This window comes from Phyllobates terribilis, unplaced genomic scaffold, assembly GCF_046119375.1.
Source record: "Phyllobates terribilis strain yellow unplaced genomic scaffold, ASM4611937v1 Scaffold_4__5_contigs__length_816908805, whole genome shotgun sequence".
In the NCBI taxonomy this organism is placed as follows: domain Eukaryota; kingdom Metazoa; phylum Chordata; class Amphibia; order Anura; family Dendrobatidae; genus Phyllobates; species Phyllobates terribilis.
Window position 1 is genome coordinate 611,703,030 of NW_027362764.1, and position 19,234 is coordinate 611,722,263.

Consider the following 19,234-nt stretch of genomic DNA (forward strand, 5'->3'; position numbering starts at 1 on the left):
ACAATACGCACCCTCCATTCCCACATGCTATATAAAGAAATTAGCCCTTTTGTTGAGTGATAATGTTTGCTATCATTTTTGGGACTCCTTTCTAACTTTATAATCCAAGTTATAATTTGATACTGCATTACTCTATTTGATGTGGGTGGGGATATTTTATTTTCATTGTAAGTATAAGTTATGTATATATCTTTTGTTTCAATCATGTGTTTTGATTCCACGGAGGGGGGGACCAACTAGATTGCATATCATATATCATTTTATTGCATGAAGTTTTTCTCTCCAGGCATATTTCATGAGTTAAATTTTTTTTACAATTCTGTGGAAGCAGGGTTGAAAAGCAATGTCTGACTTTCATTTGTTCATTTTCATAGATTTTTAATTTATTATTTACTTTTGTCAGATTCAAGCTATTTCTGTGGGTTTTTCTTTCATTAAACGAAGGGTACCAACAATTTTGACCACGTGTGTATAATAAATTGATGGTTCAGGAATTTGTTGGATGGTACCCGTTTCTTATTTTTCTGATTAATGTTGTGGCGCCCATTGGGTGTTATAAGTCTAATGGCTAATACTGACTACAACAATCCCAAACATCTGTGCTTTTCAATATAAATATTTGTATGTATAGATGCTTTGAATATGGCCTTAGAATATTCATGATTTTTAATTGTTATTTAAAGGATTTTAAGGTTGTAAGTAAACATAGGGTTAGAGTTGAGGGCAACTAACTGTGCTTATAATAACTATGGGATAATTAGGGTTAATGTATGTGTCTATGACAGCTTGAGCAATATTATGATTTTTGACCGGAAATTTAAATACCTATAGGATAGATAGTTGTACATATGTATACATGATTATGAGGTTTCTCTCTGGTCTAATTTTCAGGTTTATTGTTTTTATCATCTATATGTTGGAGTAGCTCCAAGATTATAAATGACTCAATGGAGTCACAATTTAAAACCTGTTCTCTTCTGTATCATCTGCTTTACAAATACGGCACATAGCCTTTTCACAGTTTTAAATCACTATTTTAATTTAAATAAATCTGTGGCTTCAGTAAATTCAAAAATGCTTCCCAGCAAGCCGGCCATCTGCTCAATCCTGATTTGTTACAAAATGGTTCCTTTGTAGCCGGCAGCCTATTGCTTTATCCAAACAGTCATTTGTCCTGTCAATCATAGTTCAATCATTCAACAATTGTAAATCCACCAGTTGCTCACGATACCTTCTGTGTGTGTTGCGATTACTGTTAACATGCCCTCTCCCCGTACATCCTGGTGTTGGACACTTCAGCACATTTTCATGCATGGCCAAAACTGGTTAGAGAAAAAGAAAGTTTTATTTAGAAACTTTTTTTACAGCAATTACAACCCAGTGAATTAATCTCTGAAGTGAATATGTTAGTAACATAGCTGATTATTATCCCTATAAAACATTGAGAGATCCTAGATTAACCCCTTTCTACTATTCGGCATTAACTTACAGTAGAAGTTGGAAGCAGGTATGGGGCTGAGCCTGGTCCATAGGTAGTGGATGCCAGCTGTGCTATGCTGCTGCAACCTGCTTGCAACCGCTAGGATCAGAAAAACTTCGAAACCCAGCTGTTTAACCCTTTATATTTCTCAGTCATTGAGAATCATGGCAACTGGGGGAATTATGAAACCCTCCCCCCCATTACAATGCAATACAGATATACGATGTATGCATTGTACGGTATCAATGATCTTCATGTCCCCTAATTGGACTAAAAAAATACATGGAAGTTTTTTAAGAAGTGTTAAAAAATACAACATTTTACACACATCATTTGCTGCTCCCGTTCATTGTGCAAACAAATATAACCAATAAAAAAAAATAAAAAGAATCTGTATGACCACGTCTGTAAGTATCCAACCTATAAAAAATGTATTAAAAATGTTATTTATCCAGCACATTAAATATTATATACAAAAAGAAAGAAAAATTCTAGAATTCATCTTTTTTAGTCACTTTGCCTAAAAAAAAAAATATCAAAAGGTGATCAAAATGTCTTTTGTACCATAAATATTTTAGTAAAAACAAAAGCTTGTCCTCACACAGCTCGAGTGGCAGAAAAAAATGGCTTTCAGAATATGTCCACATGCACCTTTTTTTTAAAGTTTTTTATTTTGTAAAAGTAGTAAAACATAGGAAAAAAATATATAAATCATAATTATCCTACTGACCTGCGGAGTAAATTTAACATGTCATTTGTACTGGACAGTGAACTCCATAAAAATAAAACTCAAAAAACAATGGCAAAATTGTTGTTTTTTTCTTCCTATTCCATCCCACAGAGATTTTTTTTTTTCAATATAATTTATGGTAAATTAATTTTCTTTTTTATTAAAAATAAAACTTGCCCCACAAAAAAATTTCCTCAAATATCAATTCATTCATAAAAAAATTATGACTTAAAAAAATGAAACTGGAAAAAACCTTATCACGTCAGGGAATGGTTAAACCCCCCTCTGGTTTTGTTTGACACTAGGAAGGTCTCCTTGTCTCCATGTTCCCTAGTAAACATGATGCACTGGAGAACAAGACTGGCTGCACGAGGAAACAGAAATCTGTTTCCAATTACGAGACATATTTTGTGTTCTGTGCAAAATAGAAATAGAAATGTGTAATATGTGTGGATAAGAGTATCGCTGTGACCTAGTTACTACACCTAAATATGCAGTTTATTTGCTTCATGCATTATCAATATCCATGACCGCCAGATTGTCTTAAACAATAAAATGATGGTTGTGGTGAGATCAGGACGCATTATACATTGATTCATTACTATGAGCATATTGTTCAATACTGTAATAAACAGAAATTATACTCGTTTTCAGTTATACATTGTATCTGCTTTCCACACGTTATGTCTAATACTTTTTATGTTTGTTGAGTATTGATCAACACATACATTAATTGAGCTTACTAGATTGGAAAACCTCGTTATGACATATTTGAATCAATAGTAAATAGGAATCCACATAATTTTGTTTTCCATTCAATTGTCTATTCGGATCAATGTTACCATCGTGTTATCACTTAATTTCGGACTCATTACAAACTTGACAGATAATCACACGTTGTATCTGCACTAAGCTTTGTGTCACTAACTTTCTAAAGGCACTCGGACTTTATGAGGACACCCCGACAGACTGCGATGATGTGGATAGAGTCCTGTAACGTGACCTGTGCCATCACAGCCTGGGATAGGGCATTTGGTCTCACGTTTCTCAAGTCGTGAAGAATCTGGAAGGAAACAGAACAAACAGTATTGCACTTGTCTTCATCTACACAGTATATATTTTTTTCAGCTTTGTATGGACATAGCAAAGAGTTCTATCTGTGATACACTATTAGTTTAGCTCATGTTTGTACAGACCCAGCATCTGTCCTCTTTACACTTGGGGCAATCTATGGCAGTATTGTAGAAAATCTGTGTTATTTGCTTAGTTTGCCATAGGGATAATGACGATGGGCAGTGCATGTGCACTACTATGTTGACGTTGTAGCACATTACTTCAATAAAATGGCGCCGGAGTCAGCGCATGCGTATACCGTGCTATCCGGTGCCATTTTATTAAAGAAACTCTACATGCGAATTCGTAAACACAATGTCTTCAAAAAAATAGCGCCGGATAGCACGGTATACGCATGCGCTCACTACGGTGCCATTTTATTCAAGTATTGTGCTACAAAATTAAAGGGAACCTGTCATCAGAAATAACGCTGTTAACCTGCAGATATGCGGTTAATCTGCAGGTTAACAGAGTTATTATGCTGCCCATCACCTGCATGCAGCTGAATGCTAGGGGTAGAAAATTAACTTTATTCTCCCCGCCAGCATTCGGTTTCAGTCATGGAGGCGGGGCGGTGCCGGTTCAGTCACCCCCAGCAGTGACTGACACTGGCTCTACATTGAGGCTCAGTTGTCATTTAGGGTCCGGGTTACAGCGGCCACTTTGTATTCTCAGAGCAATGACTGAGCCTTCGCTGCCCCCGACCCCATGACTAAAACCGAATGCTTCCCCATCCTGATATATGCTCCCCCATTCTGTTTCCCCATTCTGGTATATGCTTCTCCATCCTGGTATATGCTCTTCTATCCTGGTCCCAGAATCCTGGTATATGCTCCCCCATCCGGGTCCCCCATCCTGGCATATGCTCCCCCCATCCTGGTCCACAATCCTGGTATACTCACTCATAAAGGTCCCCAATCCTGGCATATGCTTCCCCATGCTGGTATTTGCTCCCCCATCCAGGTCCCCCATCCTAGTATACGCTCCCCTATCCTGGTGCACAATCCTGGTATATGCTTCCCCATCCGGATCCCCAATCCAGGTATATGCTCCCCCACCTGGGATATGCTTCCCCACCCAGGTCCCCCATCCTGGTATATGCTCCCTCATCCTGGTACCCAATCCTGGCATATGCCCCCCCACCTGGGTCCCCAATCCTGGTATATGTTCCCCCATCCAAGTCCCCCCATCCTGGTATATGCTCTCCCATCCGGGTGCCCCATCCTGGTTTATGCTCCCCTATCTGGGTCCCCAATCCTGGTATATGCTCCCCCATCCTGCCTGTGTTACTGTTGTTCCATCAATATAAAAAAAAAATACTTCTTCTCACCTTTTCCCCGCTCCCCTGCAGCGCCTCATCTGTGTTATTTAATGGCACCGGAACCAGTGTATGCGCATAACGCACTATCAGGTGCCATTTTGTTGAAGAGACTATGTGCAAATTTGACTTCAATAAAATGGCGCCAGAGATCGCACTGTGCGCACGCGCCGACTTCGGGGCCACTTTGTCTTAAACAAAATGGCGTTGGAGATCGCACTATGCGCACGCGCTAATTCCTGCGCCACACTCCTCCTCCAGCCGGAGATGAAGGTATGTCATAATGGCGCCTGAGATGTCAGTATGCGGTCAGCACCTACGCGTACCGCGATCTCCTCCACACTCCTCCACCCTCGTCTTCTTTCCGGTCACCTGTAATGGCTGGATGTGTTCTTCTGTCTGTGGCCACACTGCACAGGCGCAGTGTGCTTGCGCAGTCTATAGAGGCTTCGGAGAGAAGGACACATCCCTGATTATATTATAGATATAGATATATATATATATACATGCTTTAGCGTGTCCCGTGTCTGTCTATAACTGAAATATTGCCACAACATGATGGTCTCACATTGATTTGGGCATCTAGTCTGATTGCCATATGTGGAGTCAGCAAGAAAATATGGGTCAATTCGCATTTGTCTCACAGGGTTTTTGCTTTCTTATGGATCAACGTGTTAGTTTGTAGATTGAACTCAATGGACTTATTTCTACCTCCAACCTTAATTATTACAAAACTATGTGGCTGGACAACCACATGACACTATAAGGCATTTATATAAGTGGAGCAATAGTGGGGGACTTATCACCTAATTGTTTATACTACCCTCACCGGGGGGGGGGTTCAAGCAGAACAATGCTGCCCCATCCACTCACCAGTGTAGCAGAGAGTGGCTCCTCTTACCCTCACGGTCAACAAACACATCCATGCACTGTATTGTAATGTACAGCATATTGTAGGTGGTGCCAGTTGTGGGGAGTGGAATGGAGAAGGAAGCCTTCTCATCCAAGCTCACTTCACTGTGCCCTGCACTCAGCAGTTTAGCAGGGAGCAGCCTGTGCTACACTAACCTGGGCGTTTGACTCAACTGCTCCCGCTTCACCAATCTGTGGCCAGCCATTCCTGCTGCATTCACTGAGCACATTGATGTGCTGTATAGGGATGTACAGCCTGATGTGGGTGGTACCAGCCCGAGGTGGGGTGCTTACCAGCATCTGTGCACACCGAATCCTGCTGCATTCAACACTGACATCGAAGTGCTGTTCGGGAATGTACAGCATGATGTGGGCCCACTCAAAGGGACGTCCCCGTTGGTTTGTCCTGGGGATTTTGTGTATTTGAAATGGCTAATGCCTTTGCCTAATAACTATTATTCCTAATTCCACTAAGTAATTTTCCTTAGCCTTGTTATTCTTTGTATATAGATTGCAGTCAATGTTCTGGAACAAGAACTATGCCCTTAAAGGGAATCTCTCACCAGGTTTTTGCTATGTGTCACATACTGTTTTGCTGTTTCACTAAAATTAGCTTTTTATCAGCAGGAGGTTATCACTACAGGACAACTTGGCACGTGCAGGTTAGTCTAACCTCACCCCCAGCACTGATTAGCAGCTCTCTGTCGCTATACAAGGTACACTGAAAGCTGTGGTGTGGGTGCGGTATACACAGCTCAACATCTCGGACCTGCTGCAGAGAAAACTGTAACTCTATCATCATTGCTGTACCCAGTAAATTAAGTGATATATCGCTGGAATCAGGGTCTTTGTCCCAACCTCATGGTGCTGTCAGATTACATAGTAAAACCTGCTAACAGATTCCCTTTAAGTAGATGCATTTTCCATTATAGTCACCGTCCTGGGACAGACTGTATATTAGTGTATCATAATGACTCCACATCATTGTTTGTTTTATCAAACATTATGCAAGAAATTCCTAGTCATTTTTCTATCATATGTCCATTTTTGCTTCAAATTATGTCCTCTGGATTTGTCAATCAAATATCAGCACTTTCTGTCTTAAAGGGGTTGTTTGGCTGATTAATTTTTTTACCTATTCTGAGCTCTAGGTAAAAAATCTTTAATAGCTATTTTCACTGATCCGTCACTGCTACTTTTCCAAAGCTGCCAGAGTTACCAATGGTTTCTAATTTCTGTTCCCATCCTGAACACAGAAAATGCTTTTATATGCTATTCAGCCATTCACTATGTAAGGTGGGTCCCTACTATGGCCGGTGATAGGAAATCCTAGGAAATGGCAGGTTTGCCAATGTGTTGATGCAAGTCTTGTGACAGAGTCACTGGTATGATATACGAGGGGAGGTATGTGTCACTCAGGTTGCTCTCCTGTGTGAACTGAAACCTACTAAATTTTTATCTTGGCACTCCTGGGAGTGAATATGGCTGTGAAAGCCCAATGAGTCCATTACTGGGCGTATGCCAGCGACAAACCCCCTCGCTCGCAGATGTTTGACCTACTGCATCTCATTTAGAAGTGGTTTCAGCCAGAGTCCTCCACTCTGGCCCAGATGGTCGAGTGGGAGGTGATTGATAGATTCATGCACTCCCTTGCCAAGTCGGTACAGACTTGGATTGCCCAGGGCGATCCCCAGAATGCTGATGACTTCATTGGCCTGGTAGAGAGGTGCCAGGTGGTTGAGAAATCCCTCGGGAAACCAGATATAGTCACTTCCCCATACTGGAATACCGAAAAGGGGGTGGGTTCACCATAGAAGGGGTCTAGAGCCACCACTCGGGGTTTCCCACCCCCACTGAAGGTGCCACAAGGACTGTTGTTAAAGATATAGTCTGTTGGCGGCGTCACAACCCCGGACCCATAGCCGCCCGGTGTCATATGTCCCCTGAGCCCATGGACTGCAGCCTAAGCAGTTGGGGTTCCTATTATGCTTATCCAGCCAGCAGAGTCAACTGTCGACCGGCGAGGGGCCGCAGGCGTGTGCCGTGTCCATTAATGGAGTAAAGGTGCTTGGACTGTTGGATTCTGGAAGTCTGGTGACCTTAATCAGAGCTACCCTTCCCCACCAATTGGTCCCTTACAAAACAGTGGGTGTTTGATGCATCCATGGGGACGACAAGGACTAACCCGTGGCCACAGCGACAGTGGGAACAGACTGTGGTACCCAGTCCCACGAGGTTGGGGTGGTTAAGGACCTGATACATCCCGTCATACTGGGCCGTGATTTTTCTTTGTTTTGGGACTTGTGGGGAAATGGAACCGGGCCAAATAGCATGGGTAAAAACCAGGTCCCTGGAGAAGAACCCCCGACGAAGTCTCGAGTGGAAGAGTTCCCACTGTGCATCCTTGCCAGCGATGAGGGCGAGACGGTGACCAAGGAGGCCGACCTCCTTGAGTTGGATGTGTCCGGAGAGAACTTTGGGACTGCTCAAGTTTGGGACCTGACCTTAAAGGGGGAATTTAACCAGTTTACTGTATGTAATGGGGTTGCCCAAGAGCCGGGGGCCGACACCAGGTTACCCCACTTTGAAGTTCAGGGGAAGTTGTTATATCGGGTGGCCAAACTAAGGGGCGTTGAGATAGTGGAACAACTATTAGTGCCGGGGTCATACAGACAGATTGTACTGGATATGGCCCATTCACATGTTATGGGGGGCACCTAGGGGTCGAGAAAACTCAGGAGAGGATTTAAAGAAGGTTTTATTGGCCTGGGTGTTACAGAGAAATTTTCAACTATAGTAGGTCCTGCCCCACCAGCCAAATAACTGCTCCCTCTTCCCATTTCTGTAGTCCATTAGTTTTTACTACCAGTGATAGAGATCCCCTTTGAGAGGATTGCTATGGACCTAGTAGGGCCCTTAGTCAAATAAGCCCGAGGCCACCAATATATTCTGGTGATCATTGACTATGCGACCCGGTATCCAGAAGCAGTGAAACTCATCAAGTAAATGCATAGCCAGGGAACTTGTCCATATATTTGCCAGGACCGTTCTGCCAAGGGAAATTCTAACGGACCAAGGGACCCCATTTATGAGCAAGGTAATGAAGGAGCTGTGCAAGGTCCTCCAGATTACCCAGCTGCAAACCCCTGTGTACCATCCGCAGACAGACAGCTGAGTAGAGCACTTTAACAAGACCCTGAAAGCGATGCTCAAGAAAGTCGTGGGGAAGGATGGATGTGACTGGGACTATCTGCTGCCCTTCCTGCTCTTCTCGGTAAGAGAGGTTCCACAAGCCTCTACCGGTTTTTCTCTGTTCGAGCTCCTGTATGGACGACATCCGCGAGGGCTCCTGGATATCGCTAAGGAAACCTGGGAAGCCGAGGTTACGCCACACCGGAGCATCATTGAAAATGTTACCCAGATGCAGGAAAGAATAGCGTAAGTGATGCCGATCATGAAAGCACATCTCCTTCAGGAGCAGGAAGCCCAGACAAGGGTCTATAACTGATTGGCGAGGCTGAGGCAGTTCCAGCCCGGGGACCGTGTTTTGGTGCTAATCCCTACAGTCGAGAGCAAGTTCCTGGCCAAATGGCAAGGTCCATATGAGGTGGTGGAAAAAGTCAGCTAGGTTAATTATAAAGTCCACCAGCCTGGCCGAAAAATATACCATGTGAACTTGCTCAAGCCGTGGTGGGACCGGGAACCTGTGGAAACTCCTTGCCTGGGAGCCGCTCCCGAAGGCAAGGTGGAGGAGGTCACTATGGCAAAGACTCTATCGCCGGCCCAGAAGCAACAGTGTCAAGAACTACTACAGCGAAATCGGGAGCTGTTCTCAGATTTGCCGGGGCATACTCAGGTGGTAGAGCATGACGTGCTAACGGAGCCACATGTAAGAGTGAATCTGAAGCTGTACCGTATTCCGGAAGCACGCCGGGAGGTGATCTCGGCCGAGGTGAACAGGATGTTAGACCTCAGGGTGATAGAGGAGTCAAATAGTGGGTGGTCGAGCCCAATCGTTCTTGTGCCAATGCCCAACAGAGAGTGGAGGTTTTGTAATGACTACCGCCGGCTGAACGAGGTGTCCAAGTGTGACGCGTACCCAATGCCCTGCGTTGATGAACTCATAGAGAGACTTGGACCGACGAGGTACATCACCACTCTTGACCTGATGAAGGGCTATTGGCAGATCCCCATGTCCCAGACGGCCAAGGAGAAGACGGCTTTCTCGACACCTGATGGGTGCTTTCAAAACACTCGGATGGCATTCTGACTACAGGGGACCCCAGCCACCTTCCAGAAGGCTATGGATCGGATCCTAGCCCCACATAAGAAGTATGCTGCAGCCTATCTTGATGACATTGTGGTCTTTAGTCCAGACTGGGCTCGTCATCTACCTAAACTACAGGCCATTCTGGGTGCTCTAAGGAAGGTGGGATTTACCATAAATCCAAGAAAATGTGCCGTCAGAAAAGAGGAGGCCAAGTGTCGTCGGGAGAGGCGAAATAAAACCGCAAGTTAATAAAGTGGAGGCAATCCAGCCATGGCCGCAACCGCTCTCCAAGAAGCAAGTAAGAGCATTCCTGTGAATGGTGGAATATTACCAGCGGTTTATCACAAATTTTGCCATGATGGCCACTCCACTGACGGATCTCCTAAAAGGCACCAGATCAACTATGGTGAAGTGGACAGAAGAAACAGAGACCGCGTTTCAACAGTTGAAGCTAGCACTGTGTAAGCCGCCGGTCCTTGTCGCACTAGACTTTAAGAAGGAGTTCGTGGTCCAGACAGATGCTTCAGAGGTTGGTCTAGGAGCCATACTCTCGCAAGAGATAAATAGGGAAGAACATCCCATTCTCTACCTGAGCCAGAAACTTTCATCCTGCGAGAAGAACTGCGCAATAGTGGAGAAATAGTGTTTAGCCATAAAGTGGGCCGTAGATACGCTAAGATATTACCTACTAGCTCGGAAGTTTAAGTTGGTGTCAGACTATGCCCCTTTGAGATGGTTAAGGGAAAAGGGGTAAAAATGCCAGCGTAACTAGATGGCTCCTGGGTCTTCAGGACTTTAACTTTCAGGTGGAGAATAGGCCCGGGAAGTTACACGGGAACGCTGATGCCCTCTCTAGGATTCCCTGTCTGGTATCTGAGGGTGCCCAAACCCCCGGCTTTGGGTAGAGGGGGGGGGGAATATGTGACAGTCACTGGTATGATATATTAGGGGAGGTATGTGTCACTCAGGTTGCTCTCCTGTGTGAACTGAAACCTACTAAATTTCTCCTAGCATGTTATGTGATGGGGGTTAACTCTTAAAGGATGTGGTTTTATGGGAATGGCAAAGAGGGTGGGAGGCCATTCCCCAACCTCCCCTCAGGGTGTGGCTGAGCAGGGTTAAATACTCAGTCAGTAGTTTGTTCTGTGTAGTGTGTGGTCTGGAGAGGGAAGTCTCCAGGCTGTGCTGGGCTGAAGCCAGAGAGCAACACCGGAGGACTGGTGTTTCTAAGACTTCACTTTGCTACCTGGAGCAGGCTGAGCCTTGCTTGCTAATAGACTCTGTTGTACTTTCTCTTTTGTTTTCCCGTTAACCCCGAGAGGGCATGTTTATTTTTTATGGGACGCTGCTGGAGTTTATGCCGCACAATGAACCCGCAGGAAGTTTACCCGAACCGTGTGTCCTGTGTCTGCCTCCGGAGAGCCGAGCAAGTCGCTTTACCACAGTCTTCAAACAGAGATGTTGTGATAGACAACATTTCATAAAGGGAACTGTGAGAGAAGAGGATCTATGCAGCCACAAACCTTTATCAGAGATGTCTCCCAAGTCCTGGACTAAATTTGGAGGATATCTTCTTGCATGAAGAAGTGGGAATCTTTATATAATGACATTTTTTGTGAGGAAATAAGACTTACATTTTATTATATACTGAATAGTAGAGAATACACTCATACTTGCAGCCACATGACAAACATGATTGCATTTATGGCATATTTAGCTCAATTTGTAATATTTTCAATATTTTATCAGCTGCAGTTTCCCATCAATTTAAAAATATAATGCAAAGATTATGTTCAGTTAGTATGAAATTGCTGATATTGCAGTGTACTGTAGATATACTATAGCAAAGGATTGGGATATTGTTTCATATTACTAATTATCTTAAATATCATTAACCCCTTAAGGAAGCAGATCATTTTTGTTTTTATGTTTACATTTTCCCTCCCTTTCTTCTAAGGGGGATTTATTTCCCCATTGACATAGCTGTATATTGGCTTGTGTTTTGCAAGACAAGTTCTAGTTTTAAAGACATCCTTCATTTTATAATACAATATTCTGGAAAATAGAATAGCAATTCCAAGTGGGAGGAAATGTTGAAGAAAATGCAATTCCAACATTTTTTTTTCAAAGTATTGTTTTCATAGCGTTCATTCGGGGGTAAAATGACCTGGCTGCATGAATCTCCAGGTCAGTACAATTACGGTGATAAAAAAAGATGTTTTGTTTTATTTTTCCATCTATTGAGCTGTGTGAGGGCTTCATTTTTGCTTGGAAAGCTGTCAGTTTAGGGTACATTTGATCTTTTGTGCTTTTATAAACAAAGCGGTAACAAATATGTTTGTTTTTTTAAATTTTTAAATTTCTTTAATTCTGTTTGGAAAGAAGAGGGGAGATTTGAGTTTTTATATTTTTTATTTTTTCATATTTTTAACATCTTTTTATTTTAATTTTTAGCTCTACCAGGGAGCTTGAACCTGTTATTGATTGCTTACACTATATATTGCAATATTATAGCATTGCAGTACATAGTAAAAATCTAGCCTGTGGCTCAGCTTCACAGGTGTACCAAGATGGCAACGCAAGCTGGGGCGCATGAGCAAAGGCAACTGTCCCATTAACATGTCACTGTTAGAAATTGACAGCCACATCTAAATGGTTAACAGCAGCAAACAGAGCTCTGCTACAGCCGCTGCTGTTAGATACAGATGTTGAATATGTAATATAGCTGGCATCTACCACATGTAAAAAGAGCTTAGCCCCTGTGCCCACTCTCCCCACAGGCACACCAGCAATGATATACTTATATGTCATTTAGTCTTCAGGAATTAATATTCTCTCTTCTCTTTAAGACCTGCTTATTTAAAGGGACTCTATGAGCAGTTTGGACCTCTCAAAACTGCTGACATGGCTAGAGAGGTGGAGTGTGAAGTAGATTGAACACTGTATCCAGATTGACGGTCATGACACTTGTAATATATAATGAACAAAATAGGTTTTCACCCTCTTGTGCTGTGATCACAAGTAGGGTGGTCTCTTTATGTGAAGCGTTCTGAGCTTTCTGAACTGAATTTGCCCCAACCCTTCCCCTTTGAGTTCAAGTAATGGTGCTTATGGTCTCCAAGTTAGTTGCTATAGATGTCCCTTAAAGGGGTTTCTACTACTTGGACAACCCCTTCTCAATCCCTATATTTCTCCCTTATAAGACAATTACACCTATAATCACCTGTGCCATTCCAGCTGTGTTGTCATTGGCTCTCCTGGAGATCACATGATATGTTATGTCACGCAATTTCTGCAGTCAATCAGTGCTGGCTTCACTCTCAAATACTTTGGACAAATCACATACATCTGGAAGAAGTGAGAACTGCTCCTCTCTCACTTCCTCTGGATGTATAGGATTCATCCAAAGTTGGGAAGCGTGAAACGGCCGCTGATTGGCTACAGCGATCCTTGGGAGAGCCAGTGCTGACACCACTGGAATGGCACTGGCACTGGAGATTAGCATAGGTGTTATTATTTTACAAGGGGGAAACATAGGGAATGCTTAAGAATTATCTGAGTAGTGGACAAGCCCTTTAAGAGCAGAGTTGAGTGAATGGGCAGCATTTAGTACAGAAAAGCCTGGACACTGCACATGAAAGGAATGCCAACAGGACACTTGCCATCTCAGCACAAGGAGGATTAAAATCTGTTTTTTTATGTCATGAGGTAGCATGACCATCAATTTGAACCTTGTCCAAGTGTGTGATGTGCATGTACATCACAAGTCAGTAATTGGAGTATGGAGCAGACTCAGCAGCTGAGCATGCTGCACATATGGCAGATGCCGACTGTATTATGTAGCCGACATCCACCTTTTGCAGTTGTGAATGAAGCTAGTTTTGATTGCTGCTGTTAGCCCTATTAAATGAAGATGTCAATCTGACAGAGGCATATAAGTCACACTATCCCACTGTCACGCTATTTCGAGCTTCATAAGACATCATCATTTTCCTGGTATACTTCAATAATGTAATATTGCAACATACAGAACAAGAGATCAAGCAAGAGCAGGCTCAAGTCCTCTAAAGGGACTTAAAAAATAAATTAAAAAAAAGTTTTTAAAAATATCAAAAAAGAATAAATAAATATGAAAAATTGAATCACTCCCCCTCTTGATTTAGTTTAAAATTAAAGAAATAAAAAATAAACATTTTTAGTAACACCATGTCCATAAAAGAATAAAATAATTTAGCCTGTTCATGTTCAGTAAATCCTGTGAAGCAAGAAAAATCAAATCACCTGTACTGCTGTTTTTTAATTGTTGCACAACATCCCCAAAATACAATATAAAGCGATCAAATATTGTATGTACTTCAAAGTTATGCAAATAAAATCATCAGCTCACTGTGAAAAAATAAGCCCTCATACAGCTCCATCAATGGAAAAAATGAAAACATAGCGACACAACCAATTTTTTTCACCACCACCACCAAAAAATCTTTTCATGTTTGGTACCAACGTAATCATATTGACACAAAAAATTGTGTTGATAGCTCATTTTTACTGCATAATGAGCACCATAAAAAGAAAAGCCATGGTGGAATTGCGCTTTTTCACCATGTCACTGTACTTAGATTTTGTTTCAATTTTCCAGTACATTGATGGTAAAATTAATGGAGTTACTCAAAACTCCAACTTTTCCTACAAAAAAAGAAGCCAAAAAAAGTAGCCTTCAAATGATTATGTTAACGGAAAGATGAAAAAGTTACAGCTTTTGGAAAAAGGAAGGAATTGAATCCATGTAATGAAGGCATTAAACTGTTTTAACCCTCACCTATTTACTACTGTCAACCATTTTGAGGGTCAGATCTGCTGACAGACTCTCTTTTCGGAGTATCTTGCTCAAAATAAAAATAAAAAAAAAGAACCAAGAAGTAATATTATTTCTTACTTTTGCTGGTATATATTTGCCGCCCAACTGCATCTATTACTTTAGTTTGTCTTCTGTCTCTTGCTAGATGTTCCATCAAGAACATGTCAAGTTCCTTATAGGTGCTGTGGAACATGTGGCTCTGCTCTGCCTGTAAAGTTATTGCTTGTTCCAGCAGGCTCAAATTTCCTTTTGCTTTCTCCAAATCCACTGAATCCTCTGTAATAATTGAGAGACATTTATCATCATCCTCACTTTCAGGAGTCTGGTCTGGACTTCTTTCATCATGTTCTGATGTTCCCACCATGGAGTCACTTTCCAACATTTTTCCTTCACTAATGTCCATTTCATCTTTCTGCTTAATTGCATGACTGAACCTATCAGATATATGGTCCTTTGAATAAGTTTTATCTGTAAAGCTGGAAGAACTATCCCATCCATTTTCAGGCATTACAAGATGACCATTATTGTCATCAGGAGAAGATGCTGGTGAGTCTTTTTGTTTGGAGGACTGGATGCAGTATGTTTCACTGTGGTTTCTAATGGCCTTTGTAGATTGAATTACACCCCCAGTTGGGCGTTCTGTCACTGTATGAAAAACAGTTTCTTTATCGGACCTTTCCACCGCTAATGGGTCAGTGATATTGTCTTCATAGCTACACTTTTCCTCTGTTGTATGTGTCGTCAAGCCCGATGATTGAACAATTATTGTACCTGTAAGAACACAAAAACTGTATTTAAACAGACTAAGAATTGTCTGTTTCACAACTTGTACATCAAATTTGAACATTGCCATAAACAGTAAGGTAAGAATTTGTTGTTTAGTGACTATTAATGAAAATCTGTCACCACGTTTTTGCCACCAAATCTGTGAGCAGCATAATGTATAGACAGAGACCCGGATTCAAATTATCTGTCACTTACTGGGCTGCTAGTTGTAGGTTTGATAAAATCAGTGTTTAATCAGCAGGAGATTATCACTAGAGGACTAGTAGTCCTCCATATTCATGAGCTCTGTATAGCTCCGCCCCCACTACTGATTGGCAGCTTTCTGCCTATACACAGTGTACACAGAAAGCTGCAATCAGTGGTGTGAGTGGGGTTATGCACAGCTCAGCATTCAGGGAACTAATAGATCTGCAGCTGATAAAACTGTGATTTTATCAAATCTGTAGCAAACAGACCAGTGAATTACACATCGCTGGACTCAGGATTTTTGCCACTACATCATGTTGCTCACATTTGGGGTAGTAAAAACCTGGTGCCAGATTCCCTTTAAACTGTTACGTAACTATAAAATAATAGAACTGGAATCCATACATTAATACAGTGTCATTTGTAAATCTTAAAGGATTTGTTCTAGGGGATAGGTGACAACTTGTTGACCGGTGGGTGTCCCACTGCTGGCACCTGAACTAATATAGAGACCGGATAACTTTTATCCCTGGTACAAAATGGTGCAGCAAGTTGAACTCCCAACCATTGCCCCATTCATTCTGTATAGGACTGCCAGAATAAGTTGGGCACAGAGCTCGGAAGCCTTATATGAAATGAATGGAGCAGCCGACGAGTATATGCACTGCCGCTCCACTCTAATGGGGATATAGTTCACTGTCCTGCTGATTAGTAGGGGTTCCAATGTTTGAACCCTCACCAATCAGTAAGATATCATCTATCCTATGGATAAGTTATAACTAGAGATAAACAGATCGAGCAGCTGCAAATTATCATTGAGTCAAATTTCCTGAAATTCTCAGGTCCTGGTGAATTCAAACAATTTGCAATTTGATTTGTGAGGATTAGTGATGAGCACGCATGCTCGCCACTGCTTGGTACTCGCCCGAGCATCTCAGTACTCGAGATTAGAGATGAGCGGTGTTCGACTAGAACTGTTCGCCAATCTCAAATTCGAGCTGTTTTGGGTGGTGTTCGAGTTGTTCGACGAACCCGAACGATTTGCAAAAAATTCGGCTGTTCGAGGTTATGTTCGATAACTGTTCGTGCACCAAAAGCGTGTCCTGCATGTCTGGCGCTATTTAGAGCACCAATCATGCAGGGATTGTCTGCCACTCACTGTAATGCCACAGCCATGGTGGTTGTAGCATTACAGTGGTTGCCCAAATCGATGGGAACTGTGTTCACCGTGAAACATGAAAAGCCGGCAATTCAGCAGCGGCATACACCGGTACCCGACAATTTAGAACCGAAAGAATAGAGCTTCACACATAGATTAGATAGATAGAAACATGTCAGTCACGCATATAAGAAGCACAGTGACAGTGTTGCTTACTGTACTTGTCATTTAGTGTAAAGGATTTATCAAAAAAAATAATAGTGTTTTCATGCACCGTCTCTTTAAAAAAGCCGGCTGGCAATTCAGCATCTGTACCCGACAATTTAGAATAGAAGGAATAGAGAATCACACATAGATTAGATAGATAGAAACATGTTAGTCACACATATATACGAAGTACAGTGACAGTGTTGCTTACTGTACTTGTCATTTAGTGTAAAGGATTTATTAAAAAATATAATAGTGTTTTCGTACACCGTCTCTTTAAAAAAGCCGGCCGGCAATTCAGCAGCGGTACCCGACAATTTATAACAGACAGAATAGAGCTTCACACATAGATTAGATAGATAGAAACATGTCAGTCACATATATATGAAGTACTGTGACAGTGTTGCTTACTGTACTTGTCATTTACTGCAAAGGATTTATTAAAAAAAATAATAATGTTTTCATGCACCGTCTCTTTAAAAAAGCCGGCCGGCAATTCAGCATCTGTACCCGACAATTTATAACAGACAGAATAGAGCTTCACACATAGATTAGATAGATAGAAACATGTCAGTCACATATATAATAAGTACAGTGACAGTGTTGGTTACTGTACTTGTCATTTAGTATTAAAATAAAGGATTTATTATTAAAAAAAATTGGCGTGGGGTTCCCCGTAATTTTAGTCTCTAGCGGAGGTTAAGCAGACAGCTGGGGCAGATGTTTGAAGCCTGGGAAGGGGGTAATACCCACGGAGCTTCCCAGGCTACTAATATCAGCCCCCAGCTGAATACCTAGCCTTTACTAGCTATTAAAATGGAGGACCCCCCCAAAAAAATGACGTGGGGTCCCCCCTATTTTAATAGCTAGCAAAGGCTAGGCAGACAGCTGGGGGCTGATACTAATAGCCCAGGAAGGGAGCCATGAATATTGGCCCCCTCCCAGGCTAGAAACACCAGCCGTCAGCCGCCCCAGAAATGGCGCATCCATAGGATGCGCCAATTCTGGCACTTAGCCTCGCTCTTCCACACTGCCCTGGTGCGGTGGCAGGGGGTAATAGGGTTGGGGTTGATGTCAGCTTATAATGCCAGCTGACATCAAGCCCAGGTTAGTAATGGAGAGGCGTCTATAAGACACCCCCATTACTAACCCCATAGTCAAAGTTAAAAGAAAACACAAACACCCAGGATAAAGTCCTTTAATTGAAATAAAGACACATTCCTTTATTGTTCTAAATTAAACCATACTTACCGTCACGCCCATTCCAGCTGAAGCCAACGATCTCCTGCAATAAAAGAAAAATAATAAAGCAACCTCATCCTTACCTTTCCATGGTTCCCACGACAGCTTCAGCTCTGCTACATCGAGATAACAGGCTGGACCGCAGCAGAACGCTGCCATCCAGCCTGTCATCCCGCAGACCTTGAGAAGCGCAGGCATGCTTGCTCTCTGCAGTGTCTGGCTGTGACGGCATAAAGATGAGATGAGTTCATGTCCAATGAACTCGGCGCACCTCATGCACGTCACTGACAGCGTGGGAGAATTCTCCTGCACTCAGCACTTCAGCGTGAGAATTCTCCCACGCTGTCAGTGACGTGCATGAGGTCAGCTGAGTTCATTGGACATGAATGAGCTCACCTCATGAATTTTCCCACGCTGTCAGTGACGTGCATGAGGTGAGCTGAGATCATTGGACATGAATGAGCTCACCTCATGCACGTCACTGACAGCGTGGAAAAATTCTCCTGCACTCAGCGCTTCAGCGTGAGAATTTTCCCACGCTGTCAGTGACGTGCATGAGGTGAGCTCATTCATGTCCAATGAACTCAGCTGACCTCATGTACGTCACTGACAGCGTGGGAGAATTTTCACGCTGAAGTGCTGAGTGCAGGAGAATTCTCCCACGCTGTCAGTGACGTGCATGAGGTGCGCCGAGTTCATTGGACATGAGCTTGTCTCATCTTTATGCCGTCACAGCGAGACACTGAGGAGCGCAAGCATGCCTGCGCTTCTGAGTGTCCGCGGGATGACAGGCTGGATGGCAGCTTTCTGCTGCGGTCCAGCCTGTCATCTCGATGTAGCAGAGCTGAAGCTGTCGTGGGAACCATGGAAAGGTAAGGATGAGGTTGCTTAATTATTTTACTTTTATTGCAGAAGACATTGGCTTCAGCTGGAATGGGCGTGACGGTAAGTATGGTTTAATTTAGAACAATAAAGA

General features: G+C 42.7%; 1 protein-coding gene across 8 annotated transcripts in view; it reads right to left on the minus strand.

Annotated features, from left to right (window-relative positions):
• Positions 1-19,234, minus strand: part of ST18 (ST18 C2H2C-type zinc finger transcription factor) — a 520,674-nt gene that overhangs the window by 176,038 nt on the left and 325,402 nt on the right. For 7 of the 8 annotated variants that reach the window (XR_012320159.1, XM_073679292.1, XM_073679288.1 and 4 more), the window contains exons 6-8: positions 14,757-15,449; positions 3,139-3,273; positions 1,232-1,322 (exon numbers count right to left, since the gene is read on the minus strand). Coding sequence is in view for 7 of the 8 variants with exons in the window: in XM_073679292.1 (XP_073535393.1) it covers positions 1,232-1,322; positions 3,139-3,273; positions 14,757-15,449 (919 nt within the window). In the remaining variant the exon portion in view is untranslated. The remainder of the gene's footprint in view (positions 1-1,231; positions 1,323-3,138; positions 3,274-14,756; positions 15,450-19,234) is intronic. The other variant, XM_073679291.1, reaches the window with a different exon arrangement.